Here is a 22,600-nt window from a genome sequence, read left to right on the forward strand (position 1 = left end):
TTATTTTTCACTTTGATCAATTTCACCTAAAGCCTCTTTCACACAATCGCCTCCGTGAAGCATAATCTGCTTGCTTGGGGGGGGGGGGGCTCTCCACTGATCCCCTCTGAGCAGGCAGATGACAGGTCTGTGTCCCCTCTACTATGCAGAACAGACACAGTCCTTCTCTCCTCTATGGGGCAGTCGAATGAAAACAGATCGCCTGTCAATTTTTAATTAGATGCCATCCGATCTGATCTGGAAAAAATGTAAGAAAATGCGCTAGAAGTGCTAAGAAAAGAACAACTGCAAAACTAAGTTGCAGCTTGTTCAGTTGAGAGCTGCGAATAACATGTAAACAATTGGTACAGAAAAAACATAAAAAGAACATTAAATCACGCTAACCCCCTAACCATATGGTATGGGTATTAATTTAAGGAATGCAATCACCAAAAATATGGATACCAAAACCAGGCTAGGAATAAACTAATATGTGACTAGTAAAATAAGGAATAATAAAATTGATATATCCAATGTTATAGATGCATCAGTTGCCGTGTTTGCAAACAATCTCATGCCAATTAATAAGATTAAAATTATATTGGTGACCAATAAGTGAAAAATAAAATTAGATCAGAAAAAAACGAAATGATATAGTCCATAAGTGCTTGAATAATTAAACAGATGATGAACACCAGTGCTCTCTGCAGAAATCCATAAGCTGATGAATTAACATGTCCAAAAAAGTGATGAATCCTCCACCAGTCAGTAGAAATGACTCCTTACCGACTTGCCATGATCCCTTATGACAGAGGATCACTAAAAGCATGTAATCGAAATTCTCACTCCAAATGCGCAGCTCAAACAAATCCGATCCTTAAAGGGGTTGTAAAGGAAAAAAAATGTTTTCATAATAAGCATCCTTTACCTGCAGACATTCCTCTTTTCACTTACTCATTGTTCATTTTTGCTCAGAAGTTGCTCTATTTCTTCTCTGTTCTGTTCACTTCCTGCTTGTCTGATTGTTACTGACCACCGTGAAGGGAGGCTTTACTGCGGTGGTCAGTGACGTGCCTGGGAACTACATCTGTGCGGCAGGACGCTCTCTACGTGTTAGAGACTTCAAGGAGGTGTGAATTACTGGGCGTGCCACAATTCATACTGGAAAATGTAGTTCTTACATGAACGAGCGCCGCAAACCAGGAAGTGAATGAGAGAACAGAAACTAGAAAGCCGGAGGTGATATAGATGAAGGAATTTAATAGGTATTTACTCGTTTTTTAACAGAATCATTCGACTATTCTGTCTGTCTACCTTGCAGACATTAATTTTAGGCAAAACATTTTTTTTCCTTTACAACTCCTTTAAGCAGTGAATCTCATCCAATAATGATCATAGGTCATCAGCATATGTACCCAATATGTAAGAGATAATGATAGCTCCACATAGTTCATTAAACGCATACAAATATTTATTAAGAAGGTTGGTATTGAACTTACAATGTTGCAGGAAAAAATAGGCCTTAAATCTGGTGTACCAGCCGGTACACAAAATCCAGACCCCCGTCCTACTGGGAAATCGTATGGAGCTTGAGGTGATCTGCCTGATGGATGGGAAAAGGACCACCAGCTGTCTGTTTTTGGCAGACAGGATCAGATCGGATGGCGGCGGTTGTCAGCGGACATGTCTGCTGACACTTGCCGCTCCATAGAAGAGACTGGAGGGTTCGATCAGGTCCAACTGAAAAACTGTTTTTCAGGCAGACCTGATCAGACAGCTTGTGTGAAGCTAAAGCAGTTTCTGTTCATGCATAGAATAAAGCAAATGGCAATGGCATAAGACCGCCAGGTTCATATTTGTACAATCAGCTCAATTATAGCAGCTCAATTTGTTTCAGATTCTCATTTCTGGCTGTCTTTTCTTCCTGTGATAGCTCACGCAACAGAGGGTTATACTTATAATAATGCAGATGAGAATAACTGCTGAACATACTATCAGTGTTACCATTGTTACTAAATTATAGTGATCTGATTTGTCATTTGTAGGAGGTTCAGGTGTTTTAGGAGGTTCAGGTGTTTTTGGAGGTTCAGGCGTTGTAGGAGGTTCAGGCGTTGTAGGTTCAGGTGTTGGAGGAATGAAGAGAGCTGCTTGGGCTGTATTGGACACGTCAGATTTCTGATCAACTTTATCAAAAGCAATTATGGCAAAGTAGAGGATAGTGCCATTCTTGATAGTTACATTTTCTGGTACAAATCTGAAGGTTTCAGTAGATCCAGCTGGAAGAGGTGTAACACTAGAGATGTTCACTCGGACTGCGCTGTAAAAGTTATCTCTGAGATCCCTGGGGTTGACACCCATTCTTAAATCATATGCAGTAGCTGAAAAATAAGTTTAGTATTTACAATACATATACAGCAAATTAAAATAAATGATCTCATATATCTGTACTGATGTATTAACTTTTATCAGCAGTTATTAGGGATTATTATGCAGATGCTTCATGAAATCGGTACTAGTGTTCCTAACAAAATAAAACTTTCTCAGCACTCAAAACAATTGGTCACCAATGAAAACCTAATTATAAACTGTTTTCTAACATTTTAGATTAAAGACAGAGTTTGCATACATTTAAAAATATTGGAGGTTACACTGCCCTGAAAAGGCAACCCTGCAAATTGTGGCCCTAACTCCAAAACTATATGGGTCATGCATAGCAATAAATAAATTGGCTTACATTGGAGGTGGCCCGGACCTAACACACCAGAAGTTATAAATTTATTAGAGCAGAGGCCATTGTTTATTATGTTGAACTTGGTACAGACTCTTACTTGGGGGGTCTTCAGCTGCCTAAGCAGGTCTGAGCATCTAGTACTGTATGTTCCTTCAAGTTAAACCTGCCCTCAATTTATTCAGTGCTACATATATATCCCAGAGGAACTTGAGAAAGTTATAAAGTCCATCTCTAGGGAGAATAAAAATTATCCCATGAAGAGGGCCCTGCAAGAGTGGAGAATCAGGTAAGAAAAATTGCTTTTTGCGGCCCCCTAGACCTAGATGAGCATTTAACTCTTGCAGTACAGGGGAAGTCCCACTGCAAGGGAATATTTTTGTTTCCCCCTGAGTTAAACTTTAGGGATCACACTTTGCAGCATTGGGGGGCTTTTTGGTATCTTTTGTAGTTTCTCTCTATAACCTTCTGGGTTATACTGTTGACCAACAAACTTGAAACAGCTATACTTGGTTTGGAATGAATGGCCCTATAATATTAGGCTGTATCTGGGTATTACATTAGCGGTTACTAATGTACACTTAGTCATTGTGAATAAAGGAATGATTTGTATGGTTCCATCCACAATCCCAAAATGAGGAATAATCAACCTTATTTTTTGGATTTGCAGTGGAATAAGACATATTAATACCTTCTGTTATTAAAAAAAAGGCTCTACTGTGCTATGCACTGCTTCAGTGAAGGATTTTGTGGTCCCTAAATCCCACCTTACTAAACTTTGTGAGTTAAATTTTTTCAAAACTGGTCTGTAAAGTGGAAATTAACTCAAAATGTGAAGATTTATTATGTTTCAGGGAATATCGAGAAGTATTAATTGTGCCTAATCAGTACCCTGAAAATTTAACTTTTTTTCTGGAATTTCTCTCTGAAAAAGCAGTGCACATCCTAGAGTGACCAGGTACTCCTGTGCCTACAGTCCTATAGCTGTTATACTGCAGTTTGAATATGCTGCCTTTGACTGCTAGTCTCAGGAGATTTTGAGTGAGAATTGGTGACGATGTTACTGTGCTGCCCACTGTTCTCCTTAATGGAGGCTCTGAAATTAAGGATTAAGCCTTGTGACGAACCCAACCGAGACAGGGGCTTTTGGAGTGGATTACGGTCTAGCCTTCTACCCACTGATTATGGCCCATGGGGAGACCACCAGGGATTTTGTCTGCTTGTCCTGGTCAAAGCATAGAAAAGAGCTCAGTTCAGCCCTTGATCCTATGGACGGTGCAGATTATTCTTTAATGATGGGCAACAACGAGATAAACGCTGAGAACAAGGCTAGTATTAATTCTCTGAATAAAGGCAATACAGATTCACGTCTGCAGTGGATGGAAAGGTGTAATATTAATCTAGTGCAGGTGAATGGTCAGAAGAAATATGGTGGCCCTCCTGCAGACTGGGTTGGAAAGGCTTCTCCACCTGAGACAGATATATGTATCAACAATATCCCTTAAGAAATCTATGAAGATAAATTATTTCCACTTTTTCAGACTGCTGGAACATTGTATGAATTTTGTTTTATGATGACTTTTGTAGTGGACAGATTACACCAGTGAAAGCCAAACAGCGACAGACAGCATGTGTAATGTACTTGTGTATCTGTGGAACTAGTGCTGAACTGTCTGGGCTTGTCTAGGTGACTAGTTGTTAATTAGCTTACTATTTAATTAGATCACTGTTAGCTGTTTGTTAGATGTGGTCATGATATTGTTTACAATTTGTATTGTTTAGGATAAAACTAAGACCAAAGTTCCATACTAGCACTAATGTCCAAAAGATCTTTGTGAGCAAATAAATTCACCAAAATTTCCCACTAAAGGGTAAATCCTTTGAGCCAAAATGTCTCTTATATCCACCAAGGATGGGGTTAACTCAATATGATGTGCACTGCACTGTGCAGCTCCATAGACCAGCGGGAAACTGGCAACTGAAAAAACATAAAGGGAAGACAGAGCGCAATGGCTCATAGTGCAATACCATTTATTCAATACAAATAAAAAGTAACATTGCAACACAATGCACTCACATGCCAATGCGTATCAAAGAGCGCCCATGTCAAGCTGTAGTTACACTCCAGTGGAGCCCTGACCACTGGAGTGTAACTATAGCTTGACATGGCTGCTCTTTAATACAATGTTACTTTTTATTTGTATTGAATAAACAGTGTTGCACTAGGAGCCAGTGCACTTCCTTTATTGTTTAAGATAATGAGATCAAGCTCTTACCTCATTTTGTTTGGTATATATTCTGTGTAAGTTTACAATAAAGTCAGTTCCAGTATGCACCTAAGCTAGTGTCATCTGATTCTTGGGTACAAGGCTCAGCTATAATAACGTATTGGTTTCAGAGTGGAGGAAGCTGTCTCTTGGCTGAAGCACCCAGGCGGGGGGGCCAGGTGGTCCATCACATTTAAGCAAGACTCAAACAATATCTCTGCTTTCCAATAGAGACACAGGGGTTGATTTACTAAAACTGTAGAGTGCAAAATCTGGTGCAGTTCAGCAAAGAAACCAATCAGCTTCCAGGTTGTATTGTCACAGCTTAATTGAACAAGCTGGAGTTACCATGCACAGCTGCACCAGATTCTCCCATTTTAGTAAATCTCCCCCACAGTGCAAAATACAGCATAGCAAGTAAATAATGGAGAGAGTTCATATGAAGGAAAACCACAGGTAATACCGGTAACTAGTCTTTTGCCCTCTGCCTGCCTTGTCTTGGGCACAGCTACCAGTGTTCGCTTTCTCTTTTAATATAAATATTAAAGTGGTTGTAAACCCAAATAAAAATAAATAAAAAAAACCTCTGCTAGACAAAGGCATAATGAGCTAGTATGCATAGCACACTAGCTCATTATGTATTACTTACCTTAGATCGAAGCCCCCACAGCCATCCACGTCTCCCCATCTGGCCGCCGACATCTCTCCCGGGGCTTACTTTCGGGTATCGTGGTTCCGGCGCTGTTATTGGCCGGAGCCACGATGACGCCGGTAACTGCACACAGACTGAAGCAATGCACATAGGTGTCATTGCCTCAGTTTTCCCCAGTGCGCATGTTAGGCACATACAGGGGATATATCCTAAACCGTGCAGGTTTAAGAGATGTCCTGGGCAGCTACAGGTAAGCCTTAATACAGGCTTACCTGTAGCATAAAGTGGTTGTAAAGGGTTTACAACCACATTAAAAACAATGTATAATCATCAATTCTGTGTTAACAGTCAAGGGCAAGTGCTGGGGAGTTTTTTTTATTGATCTGTTAGCTGCTTCACTTATGTGCACCTTACCCTTTCTAGTTATAGATTGATTTGAGAAGCTGCTATTTTTGTATATGTAGTATTGGTGTCCCTTACAGTATACATGTCTTTTTGGTTTTCTATTGAATGGGGTGGGAAAAACATTCCCCAAAATGTTTTATGTCAGCCTAAATTAAATATTGCCTTTATAGAATTTGGAGGGAGTTTTTGGCCCCTCCAGGCTTGCTTTTTGAAAAACACTGCAAGAGAAGGAAACAGAATCAATTATTTATTTTCCAGTGATTGTACTAAAAGTGCCCAGGCCACTCATAATCTGTGTGGAATGGAAGGCTGCATGCTGCCATGCATGAAAGCTGCGCATTAGCCTTTGCAACCTGTGTCTCACAAGCCCTCACACAAAATTGGCACAATAAACTATATTAAAAAAACAGTACCATTAAGACCCCTTAAGGGGGCATTGTTCAGGTGCTTTAGTACAAAAAATAGCACCTGTAAAGTGCCTTAAAAATGCCTCATCTGCAATCCCAGTGTGAAAGCCTGAGTGCTTTCACACTGAGATGCTGCACTGGCAGGACGTAAAAAAAAAGTCCTGCAAGCAGAATATTTGAGGTGCTTTAGGAGCGGTGACTACACTGCTCCTAAAGCGCCCCTGTCCATTGAAATCAATGAGCAGTGCCACTGAAGATCCTGTAAAGAAGCACGCTTTGCGGGCGCTTTTAAGCCTTTATTTGGCCACTAGCGGGGGTAAAAGCACTCCGCTACCGGCCGAAAAGCACCTCTAAAACAACGGTAAATCGCTGTTAAAACTAGTGGCACTTTACCGCCAACGCCCCAGTGCTGGTAGTGTGAAAGGGCTCTAAATTCAACCCTAGCTGCTGTGCAAATATCAAAAAGGTATAAATTATATAAAAATTAAACATGTGCAATTTGTTTAGTTCCGAATTCGTTTTCTAACACATTTCAACAAATTCGTTAATTGGAAAAGAAACTAATTAACAAAAACCCATTTAACAAACTTTTCCGAATATTCGTATAAAATTATGATAATAATCACTGTGCATATGCATAACCAGTGCATAATAATAATCATCACTAAGTGTAAAGCTAGTTAATAGAAATGATCAGTACAAACTCCATTAATATGAGTGTGAATATAATAGTCCAAGCTCCCATTCCTCAAAACACCAATGTTATTTTCCCATCAACACTCCGTTGGTGGTAAATTTACTTTCTATGTTGTAACACTTAAATGAATAAGATGGTCAATCAAAGCAATGGTAAATATACTCCTTCAGCCAAACAGGAAACACCAGGAAGATGGATAGCCACTAATCTCCTTCCAACATGTAGCAAAAAAAGGGAAGACAGAAGGCTCAGTGCCCAGACATCTTTATTAAACCATTAAGAATGCATGTAAACCCTCCGGTGCTTACTGTCCAGCACTGGACAATAATTGTTCAAACTCATATGGGTGTTGTGCACCACTTCATAGCCCTGTGTGTGCCCTCAGCATGTGTGTTGTTGTTACAAGGATGGAGGTGGAACCTTGTGATGCCAACTTTTTATTAGTTTAAGTGGTCAAATATAGAAGGTGAGTTTACCATCAACCAGGGGCTCGTGGGAAAATAACAGCAGTGGCCCAGATTCAAGAAGCACTTGCGCCCGCGCAACCATAGTTGCGCGGCGCAAGTGCTTACTTGCTCCGGTGTAACGAGTGCTCCTGATTCAGGAACCTCGTTACACCGAATGCAGCCTAGGATGTGACAAACATAAGCCTCCTTATGCCTTCACATCCCAGGCTGCATTCTTGCGTTGGCCGCTAGGGGGCGCGGCCTTTGTGATCGGCGTGTAGTATGCAAATTGCATACTACCACCGATTCACAAAAGTTGCACGGGCCCTGCGTACGCAAGGTACGGAGTTTCCGTACGGCGCCTTTAGCATAAGGTTGCTCCTGCTAATAGCAGGCGCAGCCAATGCTAAAGTATAGCTGCGCCTCCCGCTCGCGACGTTCAAATTTCACGTCGTTTACGTAAGTGAACCGTGAATGGCGCTGGACGCCATTCACGTTCACTTACAAGCAAATGACGTCCTTGCGACGTCATTTGCCGCAATGCACATCGGGAAAGTTTCCCGACGGAGCATGCGCTGTTCGCTCGGCGCGGGAGCGCGCCTAATTTAAATGATTCCCGCCCCCGGCGGGATCATTTACATTAGGCAGCCTTGCGCCCGGCTGCTTAGCATATTGCCCGCGCAATTTACGGAACAACTGCTCCGTGAATCGCGGGCAAAGCGCAATATTTGCGTGGGCGCAGAGAAAAAAATTTGCTCTTTGCCCACGCAAATATTGCGCGATTCTACTTGAATCTGGGCCACTGTTTATAGGGAGCCTGGACTGTTTCACACTTATATTACTGGACTTTGAACTGATCAATTATATTAAATAGCTTTTTCTTTTTACCAATTTTTTTCTTAATTTCTTATAAATCTATTGAGAGATTAGCACTTCATTTACATTTTTTTTTATTTGTACAGTGATGATACAGAGTACAGCCTTTTTAAAACAGAAGGCTTTTGCATGTGTCGTACGAATTGCTAGTACAGAATCTTCCTGAAGAAGCTGACAACCCATGCCCCTATTACATTACCTTATTAATACACCTTTGGGCAGGAATGGCACTGTACAAGGACTACTTACCATTACCCTGGTCCAGATCATCACCCGTTGCTGTCCAGGATAACACAATTGTTTGTTCTTCTATCTTTGCTACCAAATCGGTTATTTTATCAGGTTTGTAGATGTCTTTTTGGGGACCTGGAGGCCCTGTAGGCACATTGGATACCACAAATGAACTACCTGATGCAGTTCTAGAGAATAATCCCACTTTGAGTTCCTCTTCGCTGATTTCAGGCCTTGGAGGATTCATAGTAACGGTACCTTAAAAAAGAAAAAAAAAGTCTGTATGTCTTACCAGGTAAGGTAAACTTTGTGTTACATGATAATGAAATATATGCAGATGTATGAACATGCACACAAACACATTTATTCCAAGGGTTATCTTTTATGCTACAAAAATTCATTAGGTGAACAGCAAAGAGGAAAAAAGAGGAAAGGAAACAGGATCTCTTGAAAATAGAAATTAAGGGATATGTTCACCTTTAGTAATGTGTTACATGTTACACCCTTATTTTGGGTGTAACATGTACTGTGTTACTAAGGTAACAGCTCTGCTCACCCCCCCAATCCCCCATTGTCACAGTGGGCAGGGGATCCCCAGAAAATCCTTTACAAATAGTGAGGCTGTGTGAGGCTTCACTCACATAGCTGCTTTATTCATTCACACACATCTGTTAATGAATGAACTACAAGCCCTGTCTCCCACAGCGGCATATGGCTGAAGTTCTAAATTAACTGTGAAGGTGCTGATCAATGCTCTCAAAGTTCATTGACACTTCCTACACTTCAGTAACTGTCTGCTCTTATTCCTGTGCAATTTATGGTGTAAACCATGCCTTTGGTGATAACTGTTACAGTTGCCAGTGTGCTTATGTCAGCTCTGTCAAGCCCCCAGGCTGGTGTCACAGTGGAGCATGTGTGTAGCATCATGGCACCTGCAGATGTAATTGGAGGCTAATGGCCCATACACCAAATCTGAATATCGTACGAAAAATGTCGTCCGAGAAAGAATCGTACGATAATCGGATCGTTAGTACCGGGCTTCCGTGAGCCGCTCATGACAGTTCATCCGATATTATTTATCAGACAAGCATGAAAATTTTCCTCGTACGATACCTAATCGTACGATTTTTCGTTTAGTCAGTACAGTTGTCATCCGAAAATACGACACAAATACATTACAACACATGACATCACTTCCGATTTTTTTTTTTCCTGTCGTACGAGAATTTTCGTGACTTTAGTAACCTATTCAATTTCTACTTGCGACTAGTAAATGAAAAAAGTCGTACGATCTGTCGTCCGATTTTCGGATGGTGTGTATGGGGCATTAGACCTCACTATCCTTAGCAAAAAGGATGGTTTGGTTTTGCTTTAATAAGTTGTATAACAGGTGTGTCAGTGAAAGCACTTTCATGCTTCAATTAGGTAAAGTCAACTTAATATATGCATAAAATTGTCTTACCATTATCTACATAGCCAGGGACATACAGAGCACGATTTTGAGGCAGTGTCAATCTGGCTTTATTGTCTGTACTTTCAACGCGGACTTTTAAACCATATCTTCCATTAACTGTGAAAGTTGTTAAATATCTAGAGTAGATACCATCATTCTTAATATTGTCAGAACCTGCAATAAACAAGAACACCTTCAGTTCACAAAATCCTAAAACATACTAAAACTATTAAAGAATTTGAAGAGGGTTAAATTTATTTCATAATTAGCGGTGAGAAAAATGCCCTGGGTTCAGTTTGAGCAGGGTTTATCCCTATTTCTAATATAACAAAGGATGACAGTGTTGGAAAGCAAACCAGGGGTCCTGGCCAACTATGTTGAGGTATAAACAAAGGCACAATTAAAGGGACATCTCTGAAATGTATGCAGATTTTGGCAGAAATGCACTCAGCTTCTAATTTCCTGTTGTCATCTGGCAACACAGTGTCTTTGCTGGACTGAAATCAGAAGGAATGGTGTCAGCCCTGCACAGTTTTATTGTGCTGAACTACAGAATACTTCCTCCTCTCGTCAGCTCCACAACATAGGGGAAGGTGTTCATGGAAAGAACGTGAGAAGTAATTGGTGCACACCACCCAGGACAGCTATGGATTCCTGACAGGATCAAGAGATATTTTTCTGCATAACTTCAGATATAACAAAACACTTTCAATTAAATATTTAAAGTATAAACGAACCCACTGATGTAACAGTTACATTCAAGATATGCTGGGAATGATACCTGTCATATTTGGTTGTGCTCTACCAAATTGTCAAACCATCAAATGGCTGGTGTCATAACTGATCACATGTGCAGCATCATGGCAGTTACAGATCAAACAGAAGCTACGATGGTAGCTTCCTTAGCTGAGAACCATTTCTTATTTGCTGTATTTTAGTATATTAAGCAGGACTAAGCAGTCCTGCTTAATAGACTAAAAGACAGCAAAAAAGAAAAGTTAAAGCAAAGCTCCATCCAAAAGGAGAAGCTCCACTTATCTGCCCCATTCCCCCCTTCACTGCCACATTTGACACCTTTTGGGGGGAGCGGGTACCTGGTTTTGACAGGCACCTGCTCCCACTTCCGGCTGAGTCTGCCATGGCAGTTCAAACAAAGCAAACTACCTAGGATTTTTCTTTGGAATAGGGTGCAGAACAGAGCATCTAAAAAGTGAATAGGTACATATAACAAATATGAAATAGGTGTTATTCCAGTTTGATTGCAAATGTGGAAATACAATTTAAACAATAGAAACAAAATGGGTTATAGCCCTGTATGCTAAAGTCTTGAAAGGCCAACCATTCTTGTTAAAAACTCATGGCCATCCAGTTTCCACTCTGATACATCTTACATAAAGGCATATTTGTGTAGTGACATATGGTTATCATGTATGTTTATAGCAGACATAACTGAATGGTGGACCGCGGTCTGGATCTGGACCGAGACGCTGCTAGCAACCAATCACCTGCTGATTACCAAGAAAAGTTGTGCAGCTCCCACCATCCATCTGGAGCTGTCCTGCCTCCGATGTCAGCTGTAGGCTGATGCACCTCCTGCCTTCCGACCTGTGTAGGTAGGAGATGTGAAGGGGGGCCAAAGACAGGAATCTGGAGGAGGGTGATATAAAGGGGAGGAGCTGAGGACAGGAATGTAAAGAGGGGGTAAGGACAGGAGTGTGAAGGGGAGGGGTAAGGACAGAAATATAAATGGGGGGTGAGGACAGGAATGTGAAGAGGGGTGATAACAGGAATGTGAAGAAGGAGGGGGGTGACAAAAGGGGGACCACAGGAATGTAAAGGGAGGAGGTATGAAGGGGGGGCGACGACAAGAATTTGAAAGAGGAGGGGGGTTATACAAAGGGGGGGTTGATGACAGGGATGTGAGGGTGGGGGTTTTATGAAGGGGGGCTGATGTAAAGGGGGGTAAAGCAGTAATGTGGAAGAGGAGGGGGCTGATATAAAGGGGGGGTAAGGCTAGGAATGTAAAGGGGGTTGAGGACAGGAATGTAAAGTGGAGTGAGGACAAGAGTGTGAAGGAGAAGGAGAGGACAGGACTCTGAAGGAGGAAGGGAGGATGAGGTTAAAAATGTCAAGGGGTTGAAGACAGGAATGTGAAGGAGGAGGGTGGGTGATATAAAGGGGGGAGAGGGCAATGACAGGGATTTAAAAGTGGGGGTTTTATGAAGGGGGCTGAGGACAGTAATGTGAAGGAGGAGGGGCCGATATAAAGGAAACAGAGGACAGGAATGTGAAGATGAGGTGATATTAATGGGGATTGGGGGGAAGTGATGTGAAGGGGTTTTCAAGACACTGCTGTGAAGTGGGGGACAGTGACAAAGAGAGGTGATCTTGATGTAAAGGGGACAGAACTGTGATGTGAAGGAGGGCTGTGATGTAAAGGGGGGGTGGTTGTGATATGTAGGGGGAGGGACTGAGAACAATGTTGCAATAATGGGATTTTGAAGGATCTGAGGCTAGGTTTACATCATTGCTACCTGTGTTCTGCGTGTAGGCAGTCCATTCATTTCTTACACGCAGAAATGCAGAAAAATAAGTCTCTGGCCCTTTTTCTTAAATTGTGCTGCACCAAACCGTTTTGGCACTCACAAAAATGTGCAGCATTTGCTGATGCCTCAAAGTCCCATTAAGAATTTAACAAGCGATTCGGACCTCTGCTGGAATTTTTTTTTAGTGACCGGACCTCCGTGAATTTTAATTGAATACCCCTGCTTTATAGCAAAAACTTTAGTCTGATAAAGTATTATTTTTTTAGGTATAACAACTTTCAAACCTACCGGCTCCATTATCTAGAAGTTCTAAAGTAATTGAAGCTCCAGTTGTTGGTTCAATGATTGCTGTGACCTTTGCATTTATTATAGGCACAAACCCTTGAGTGACAGAAGCATAGACAACCATTGGGTTGGGGTAGCTATTCGTATCTTTATCCATATGTGCATTTACAGTAACTGGGGGCACATCTTTGTCTACTGCTTTGGAAGTCACAGTGATGCCTATAGCTTGAGTCGTTGTGTGAGTATTGCAAAGAGTATAGTGCCAGGGTCCTATCTGCAAATAGAAAAAAAGGTAAAACTTTAACGAGGATGTATAACGGTGAAAAAAAAAATAGATTTATCTTTTTTGCATTATTGCTCATGAGATCACACCACAATTGTCTTTAAAGTGGAGTTCCACCCATAAATATAACATTACATCAGTAGTTTTAAAAAAATGTCATTAGTCCTTTACGATTTTTTTTTTTTTTTTTTTTAGATGCCTTCAAAGTGTTGTTGCTAGGCAGAATAGTTAATCTTCCCACTTCCTGCACCTAGGTGCTTAATGCTTCCTAACCTACACCACACAGACTCCTGGGAATGTAGTGGGTGTAACTTTCCAGGAGTCTGTGCACAGGTGCTGAAACCTGATCTGACACTGCTTGTGCAGCACTGAGCATGTGCTAGATCTGCAAGGCTGAAATCCAGGAAGTCATACAGTCTGGCTTCATGATGCCCACACTTAAGATGGCCCCAGTCAATTTCTATTTTATAAAGTGTCTAAATGCTGTAACAACCTAACAAAACGGACCTTAGTTTATGGACTAACTTTACTAGAATACATTAAGCTTGTGTATTACAGGGGTATTTATATGTAAAAAGTGAAATTGTGGCCGGAACTCCGCTTTAAAATGTGTTTTTGTTAAACAGTTTTGAATACAAAGACTTAGGCCCCATACACACGATAGAATTTATCCGCGAATACGGTCCAGCGGACCGTTTCCGCGGATAAATCCTCTCGAGGATTTCCGCGGATTTCTATGCGATGGCGTGTACACACCATCGCATTGAAATCCGCGCCGAAATCCTCTGGCGATGACATGTCGCGCCGTCGCCACGATTATGACGCGGCGACGTGCGCGATGCTGTCATATAAGGAATTCCACGCATGTGTCGAATCATTACGACGCATGCGGGGGATCCCTTCGGACGGATGGATCCGGTGAGTCTATACAGACCAGCGGATCCATCCGTTGGGATGGATTCCAGCAGATGGATATGTTCTGCATGTCAGCAAATATTTATCTGCTGGAATCCATCCCAGGGGAGATATATCCGCGGAAACAGATCCGCTGGCGTGTACACACCATAGGATCTATCCGCTGAAACCCATTTGCTGGGATTTATCTGCGGATGGATTCTATGGTGTGTACGGGGCCTTAGGCCCTGTACACACGGGCAAGAATCTCGTCAGTAAAAAAACGTTGTTTTCCCTGACAAGATTCTTGGCAAGAATCTCTTGCCGCCTGAGTGTACACACTGGCCTTTCAAAAGAACCACAGTTCTCTTGAAAGGCAAGAACGCAGTGACGTCATCGCGTACGACGAGCATGCGCCATCTTGCTTCACCCTACCTATGCCGTGGAAGCTACTGCGCATGCTTCAAAGTAATTTCGAGCATGCGCGGGTTTCCACGGTGACAGGTAAGTATACACACTCTCGGGTTTCTCGGCGGGAAACAGGCCGACAAGAATCTCGATGAGAAAAAAGAGCGCAGGTTCTCTTTTTTTCTCGTCGAGATTCTGGCCAGATTTCCTGACGAGAAACCTGAAAGCAAGAAGCAGTTTTCTTGCTGTTTTTTTTGCCGAGAAAACTGGTCGTGTGTACGAGGCCTAAAGATAACAAAGTGGATGGCAAATCTCTAATTATGTAAACTCTATTAAGATTATTGTGGCTTTGTCCCACATCAGGGTCATTTGTAAGCTAAGCATTCTGTAAAAGAACATCTATGCTTACCTGTCCAGTGGTCCTTGTCTTCCAAACACTGTTTCCCTTTCTCCAGCTCATATAGCACTACATGACTTGTGAGGCATTGGGAAGAACAACAGTGTTTGGTGGATAAAGCAGGTATTCAACACACCTGGAAGTGTAAAATACATGCAGTCACCAACCAACAAAGCACTGGAGCTTTAGGACTTGGGCTGCTGGAAAGGTAAATATAAATGCTTTTCTTAGCAGACTGTGCTTAGTTTACACTTTAAAGGGAATGTGCACACTTTAAAGACAAATACACATGGCAATTTTAGTGAGCACATATTTTAAGAGATTTTTAGCGGCAACAGTGCAGGCCGGCTGTGCAGAATCACATATATTATTTTTGGGTAGGGGGCATGCACACTGGACTGTGCTGTGATTCATCACAGCACATGCCAATCACTGGGTCCTGGCCACTGATTGACCACCGACACCCAGTGATCGGCTCTGAGTCTCACGAAAAACAGCTGTGTGAGTGTATACCGCATAGAGCTGTGTTCAGTGACAGGGGATCTACCGTAGTTGGTAGATATGTGCATTCCCGTTCGTACAAATGTTATTTTCGTACGAAAATGTTCATTTTCGTACCCGCAGAATAATGTGTACATACGAAAAAATTGAAGCACCAAAATACGAAAACGACGGGATTACGAATGAGTCGCATAACGAACAACCGCGAATACGAACGAACGATCCGACGAAAATACGACAAAACGAAAGTGGCAAAAGAACGAATATGACATCTATAACAAAAGACTTGCATTCTGTATTTTGTTTGAATCCTTGTTCTGTTCGTATTTTGATTTTCAGTCGTATGTTCATATGACATCTAACAAAAGATTTTCATTCTGTATTTTGTTTGAATCCTTTTTATGTTTGTATGTTCATATGACATCTATAACAAAAGATTTTCATTCTGTATTTTGTTTGAATCCTTTTTCTGTTTGTATGTTCATATGACATCTTATAACAAAAGATTTGTATTCTGAATTCCTTTTTTCTGTTCGTAATTTGGTTTCAAAATACAGAATGCAAATCTTTTGTTATAAGATGTAATTTTCGTTTTTTTGAATGGGCAGTGAGTGTAGTTAGTTAGTGAAGCAGCTTCTCTTTTGTGCTGAGTACAGTAGTACAGTAAAGCCAAATAAACTTTTCTGTGGATTTTCGTCTGAAGGGAGAGATCAGTTGGCCAGACTTTTGAACCTGGAACCCAAAAATGGTTTTCTGATGGAGTTTAAAAACGAACGAACGTTCGGTAAAACGATCGTTTTTATGTTTGTTGTTAAAAAAGTCTGACCAAGTGTATGGGGCTTAACAATAGTTAATATGGATGAGCCGTGTGTTGAAAGTGCCGCGAATCCCGCGATATATTTACGAAAGTACAAAATGACGAAAATTCACAAATTATTGTCTAACAAGCAACGAACATGAATTAAACAGAATAACGAACCATCCCGCATGTACGAAAATAAAACGGTAACCAAAATACGAAACGATCGGAATACGAAAAAATCGCGTCGTACGAAAAACGAACGGGAACGAACAGGAAAACGGGCATCTTACAAAAAACGAACAGGAACGAACCTACGGAACGAAACGAAACGGAACAAAAAAAAACGAAAACATTTTCTGTGCACATGTCTAGTAGTTGGTTTTTCATTTCTTGCTAAGCAGTGAATAAAAACAACGAGATCCCCAGTAAAAGCAGCACACAGTACACACATAAACACTTGTTAGGCACATATTTATTCCCTTGATCAACCTAGATGTTAACTTCTTCCTGCCCAGAGTCAATAGTATAGTGACAGTTCAAATTGTTAGCATTGATCACTGTAATAATGTCACTGGTGATGTCAGTGGCAGTTAGTACCAACAAAGTGTCAGATTGCGTGCTGTTACACTATACGTCGCAGATCACCACCGTTACTAGTATAAAAAATAAATAAATAGAAGATTCCAGTACATATCTTATAGTTTGTAGATGCTACAATGGTCATGCAAACCAATCAATATACACTTATTGGGATTTTTTTTTTACCAAAGGCTTGTAGCTGAATACATTTTGGCCAAAATGTATTAAGAGATTTGTTAAATGTTATTATGGGATGAGTTTTATTGCATAAAGTGAAATATATTGTTTTTTAGTTTTTTTCAAAATTGTCTTTTTACATTTAGATCGCAAAAAATAAAAACCCAGTGGTGATCAAATACCTCTAAAAGAAAGCTCTATTTGTGGGGGGAAAAAAATATTAAATTTAATTTGTGTACAGCATTACATGACTGCGCAATTGTCAGTTAAAGTAACACACCGCCAAAAGGCAAAATATGGCCTGGTAATGAAGGATGGGGGGTGAATTTCCTGGAGGTTAAGGTTGTTTTTTTTGGTTGTTTTTTTCAACTAACTCACTCTTATATAATTTCGTTTTTGGAGATTAGGCACTAAAGGAAGTTCACTGTAGTTCAGTGCAATTATTTTGTCCCTGGCCTAACCTAATAATTTACATAGTAAATATCACACACATTGGATTGATTTACTAAAGGCAAATAATCTGTTGATTTTTCAAGGGAATTTTTCCCTTAGCTTAACCACTTAAGGACCGCCTCCTGCAGATTTACTTTGGCAGAATGGCACGGCTGGGCACAGGCACGTACATGTACATTGCCTCTAAGAGCCCAGCCGTGGGTCGGGCGCGTGACCCGGTCTGAAGCTCTGTGACCGCGGCCGCAGGACCCAATCGCCGCTGGTGTCCCAGGATCGGTCACAGGAGCTGAAGAACGGGGAGAGGTGTGTGTAAACACACCTTCCCAGTTCTTCACAGTGGTAGTGTCATTGATTGTCTGTTCCCTGATATAGGGAAAGCCAATCAATGACGTCACACGTCCAGCCCCACCCCCCTACAGTTAGAAACACATATGAGGTCACACTTAACCCCTTCAGCGCCCACTAGTGGTTAACTTCCAAACTGCAATTGTCATTTTCACAGTAATCAATGCATTTTTATAGCAATTTTTGCTGTGAAAATTACAATGGTCCCAAAAATGTGTCAAAATTGTTCGATGTGTCCGCCATAATGTCGCAGTCCCGAAAAAAAATGCCATTAGTAGTAAAAAAAAAAATTATTAATAAAAATGCCAAAAAACTATCCCCTATTTTGTAAACGCTATACATTTTGCGCAAACCAATCGTTAAGCGCTTATTGCGTTTTTTTTTTACCAAAAATGAGTAGAAGAATATGTATTGGCCTAAACTGAGGGAAAAAAAAATTTTATATCTTTTTTGGGGATATTTATTATAGCAAAATGGCTCTATTTTGTTTATAGCGCAAAAAAATAAAAACCGCAGAGGTGGTCAAATACCACCAAAAGAAAGCTCTATTTGTGGGAAAAAAAGGACATCAATTTTGTTTGGGAGCACGGAGTGCCAAATCGCAAAAAGGGGCAAGGTCCTTAACCTGCATATTGGTCCGAGTCTTATGTGGTTAATGAATGACGTTATGTTCTGCTGACTGCTATCATCCGAATTATGTGCAAGCAAAAATGATGTTTCTTTTAAAAAAAAATTCCTTACACATGATTGGTTATTCTTTGTGTAACGCTCGTCTCCCAATGATTCGGGCGCTATTGTAAATTTACAGGTGTCTGAGCCTATAGTTGGGCTCAGACTTTACTAATTCCATGTAAATTAGCCTTTGTTCTGGCTGTGGTTGTGCTCGGTAAAAAATTTCCCCTGTTGCCTGTAGGTGGCCTAACCACCTCAGGCCCATGTTGGAACTCGGGCAAACCATTGTGTGTTCTCGGCAGCAGCCCAGTGGGAGTGGTGCCCCGCTGTGCATGCTGGGAAGGGATACTTAAGGGGCAGACGCTGTTTTTTGGGGTCCTTCGCCTCGTGGCCCTCCTGGCGCGAGGTGCGTGTGTGTGATTTCGTCCCCGGGACCACGTTGGTCCGAGACTGTGCTCCTATTGTGTAGGCCCAGCTATGCTAGCTGGGGGCTATGGCTCTAGAAGGAATCCCAAGCTGTCCATCCAATTGGGGGAAGCTTTTTAACAAATTAAACCGGGGGAGGACCTGCCCTGGAGGAGAAAAGCAAGGCAAGCTAATATCTCGGGAAAGGCCTGGTGACCTTGTTAACAAAAGGGATTCAATACACAATTTGTCTTACGGTGCGCCGGATCAGCTTGAAGGCTCTTTTTGCTGTAAGACAGGAAGTTCGGGACTAAAATCCTGTGGCAGAGGATTCCCTGACTATCCATCTTGTGCTCTCAGACGGTCTATGGCAGAGACTGTTTCTATACTGTTTGTGCATCATTCCGGCTGCTAGGCTGTGTGAGAGGGGTCTATCCAGGTGAGCAATACCCACTCAGGAGTGAGTGGCGAACATTGGAACTTTGAATACTTTATGTGCATTCTGTACCGCATTCAAGTTTATGCATCAAAAATAAAGCATGACAGTTGAGGGTTTTACATCTTGTGTGGACATTGCAGTTTTCTACAGACTTTCTCCCCTAGACAGCGAACTTGGAGGTGACGGGCAGAACCCAAATCTAGACCAGCAGCTCCTTCAGGGGTAGTGCTACATTTACAATGTAACCACATTCACAAAAATAAGTGAACATTTCTTGCAAAGTGGACAGCCTATTGCCTTTAGTAAATCAACCACATAGGGAGTCAGCTAGCTCATATACTTGAGAAAATATGGCTGGTGGTCACTCCTGGATCGAGCAGTGATAATGGTAGTCATCACTTTCTTACTGTAGTGATATTAATTATAGGGTAATTTCCTTGCTGTTAGGGATAATGTGGTGATAATACCCTGGCTATTGTGCTATTATTGTAATGGTGATTTTCTATTTGCAGCAATGTTAGTGATTTCTCCCTGTCTGTGAAAGTTGACAAACCCTGGGTCAAGCTGTTGTTAAATGGTGGTAAATGCTGCATGTCCCTAAAGCTGGGTACCCACTGGTCGAAAATTGTCAGTTTCCTGCTGAACCGGCCAACTTTCGGTCGGTGTGTAGAGCTGTCTGTCAGACAGAAGCTGGTCTAATGACAGGATTTTGCCAAAGGGACGGGCTAATAAACCAGCATCCAATCAGCTCTTGTAGCCATTGGCTGCGAGCACTGATCAGTGTATTCTGACGAGGGGGAGAGTCCACCCTATCAGAATACAAAGACACAGCAAGAGAAATCACTGCATCAACATCATTTGTATTGATGCAGTGATCTGTCAGGGTTTTTTCATTTAATCCGATGGTTGAATGAAAATAAACTGAGGGTGTGCACCCAGCTTTACTCTACTCTGAGCCCTCTTTTGTTCTTCTAAAACTGAGCTGTGGGCAGGATATACAATATTTAATTTAAATACATTCCACAAATCACCACAAAGGAGATAAATCTACTTTGTGTGCACCAAATGCCTTTACAGACCCAGTTTTACCTTGTACAAACAGTAGTGACACAATCCCTGGGCTGCATAATAGTCTGTGCAGAGAGCAGGGCAGTGAGAGGGACCCAGGAGATACACCCAATTAGGGATGAGCCGAACATACCCGGGTTCGGTTCGCATCAGAACGTTCGAACAGACCGCGGGTTCGCGCGAACATTTCGAACCCCATTGAAGTCTATGGGACTCGAACGTTCGAATTAAAAAACGATCATTTTAAAGACCAATATTCAATTTAATGTTGGTAAACGTCTTTCAGAACCCGGGTCTTGCCCCAGGGAACATGTATCAATCGAAAAAAATATTTTAAAAACGGTCGTTTTTGCGGAGCAGCGATTTTAATGATGTTTAAAGTGAAAAAAAAAAAATGAAAAATTCCTTCAAATATCACACCTGCTGTGTGTCTCTAGTAGTGGCACATGTTTAGAAATGTCCCTGCACAACATTAAATTATTATAAGAACAAAGTAATTTAATACTGGTTGCGCACGTGCTGTGTGGGAACAATATCTCGATTATTTTAGGGGTGGTGGGGGGGTGGCATTATCTTTTTGGGAAAGCAAAATTGTAGAAAAAAGGGCACCCCTCAAACATACTGTAATTGTAGCGCAACAAAGAGCCACGTGCAAAGTATTGCATCAAAAATTGTTATTAGGCGCCCTTGTTACACAGGGGCATAAAAATGTGTCCGTAGGCACAACATAACACTGCAACCCCTCCCAATATCTGTAATTGTAGCGCAACAAAGAGCCACGTGCAAAGTATTGCATCAAAAATTGTTATTAGGCGCCCTTGTTACACAGGGGCATAAAAATGTGTCCGTAGGCGCAACATAACACTGCAACCCCTCCCAATATTTGTAATTGTAGCGCAACAAAGAGCCACGTGCAAAGTATTGCATCAAAAATTGTTATTAGGCGCCCTTGTTACACAGGGGCATAAAAATGTGTCCGTAGGCGCAACATAACACTGCAACCCCTCCCAATATCTGTAATTGGAGCGCAACAAGGAGCCACGTGCAAAGTATTGCATCAAAAATTGTTATTAGGTGCCCCTGTTACACAGGGGCATAAAAATGTGTCCGTAGGCGCAACATAACACTGCAACCCCTCCCAATATCTGTAATTGGAGCGCAACAAGGAGCCACGTGCAAAGTATTGCATCAAAAATTGTTATTAGGCGCCCCTGTTAAACAGGGGCCGAAAAATTAGGCCTTAGGCACTGGTGGCGGAGCACAGAAAAACAAAATTTCTTACTAGCTAACAGCATGAAAAGTGAGGAGGAGAAGGATATTCCATCAGCAGCACAACAGGACAGTCACTCAGCATCAGCAGTCTCAAAGGGATCTGATATTTCAACACAAAATTCTTATTCAGTAACATCAGCATCAGGTGCTTGGTAGCCGGTGTTGATCCAAGCCTGATTCATTTTGATGAAGGTCAGTCGATCAACAGAGTCGGTGGAGAGGCGTACCCTGTGATCGGTCACAAAGCCTCCAGCAGCACTGAATGTACGTTCTGAAAGAACACTGGATGCAGGGCAAGCCAGTAGCTCAATTGCGTACTGTGCAAGCTCTGGCCAGTGATCCATCCTCAAGACCCAGTAAGCCAGAGGATTTTCCGTGGGGAAGGTGTCCAAGTCGGATCTTGCCGCTAGGTATTCCCGGACCATGTAAACCAGACGCTGGCGATGGTTGCTGGAACCGGTCAGACCTTGGGGCTGCGGACTAAAAAATTGTCTGAACGCATCGGTCAGACGGCCACCTTCTCCACCGCTCCTTCTCTGACTCACCGAAGCCTCAGCAAGACGTTGTCCAGGGCCAGGTTTTGGTAATCCCCCCGGTTCTGGGAACGCATTGCACAGACCCTTCTGCAAGGCCTCCCGCAGTAGTTTCATCTTCTGCTCCCTCTGCGATGGCAACATAAGATCCGTTACCTTACTCTTGTAACGTGGATCAAGGAGAGTTGCCAGCCAGTAATGATCCCTCTCCTTGATAGCACGTACACGAGGATCCTTACGCAGGCTTTGCAGAATCAGGGAGGCCATGCAGCGTAGGTTTGCAGAGGCATTCGGGGCACAGTCCTCTGGGTCACTGAGGACGACAGGATCCTCAGCCACCTCATCCCAGCCACGTAAAAGTCCACGTGTTCCTTGGGACTGTAAATGATCCCTTGAAGAC

General features: G+C 42.0%; 1 protein-coding gene across 1 annotated transcript in view; it reads right to left on the reverse strand.

Annotated features, from left to right (window-relative positions):
- Positions 1–1,428: 1,428 nt before the first annotated feature.
- Positions 1,429–22,600, reverse strand: part of LOC120945735 (calcium-activated chloride channel regulator 1-like) — a 67,377-nt gene continuing 46,205 nt past the window's right edge. Inside the window, exons 11-14 of the mRNA XM_040360101.1 lie at positions 12,976–13,246; positions 10,151–10,315; positions 8,707–8,946; positions 1,429–2,357 (exon numbers count right to left, since the gene is read on the reverse strand). Coding sequence (XP_040216035.1) covers positions 1,873–2,357; positions 8,707–8,946; positions 10,151–10,315; positions 12,976–13,246 — 1,161 coding nt within the window. The 3' untranslated portion in view covers positions 1,429–1,872. The remainder of the gene's footprint in view (positions 2,358–8,706; positions 8,947–10,150; positions 10,316–12,975; positions 13,247–22,600) is intronic.

This window comes from Rana temporaria, chromosome 7, assembly GCF_905171775.1.
Source record: "Rana temporaria chromosome 7, aRanTem1.1, whole genome shotgun sequence".
NCBI lineage: Eukaryota > Metazoa > Chordata > Amphibia > Anura > Ranidae > Rana > Rana temporaria.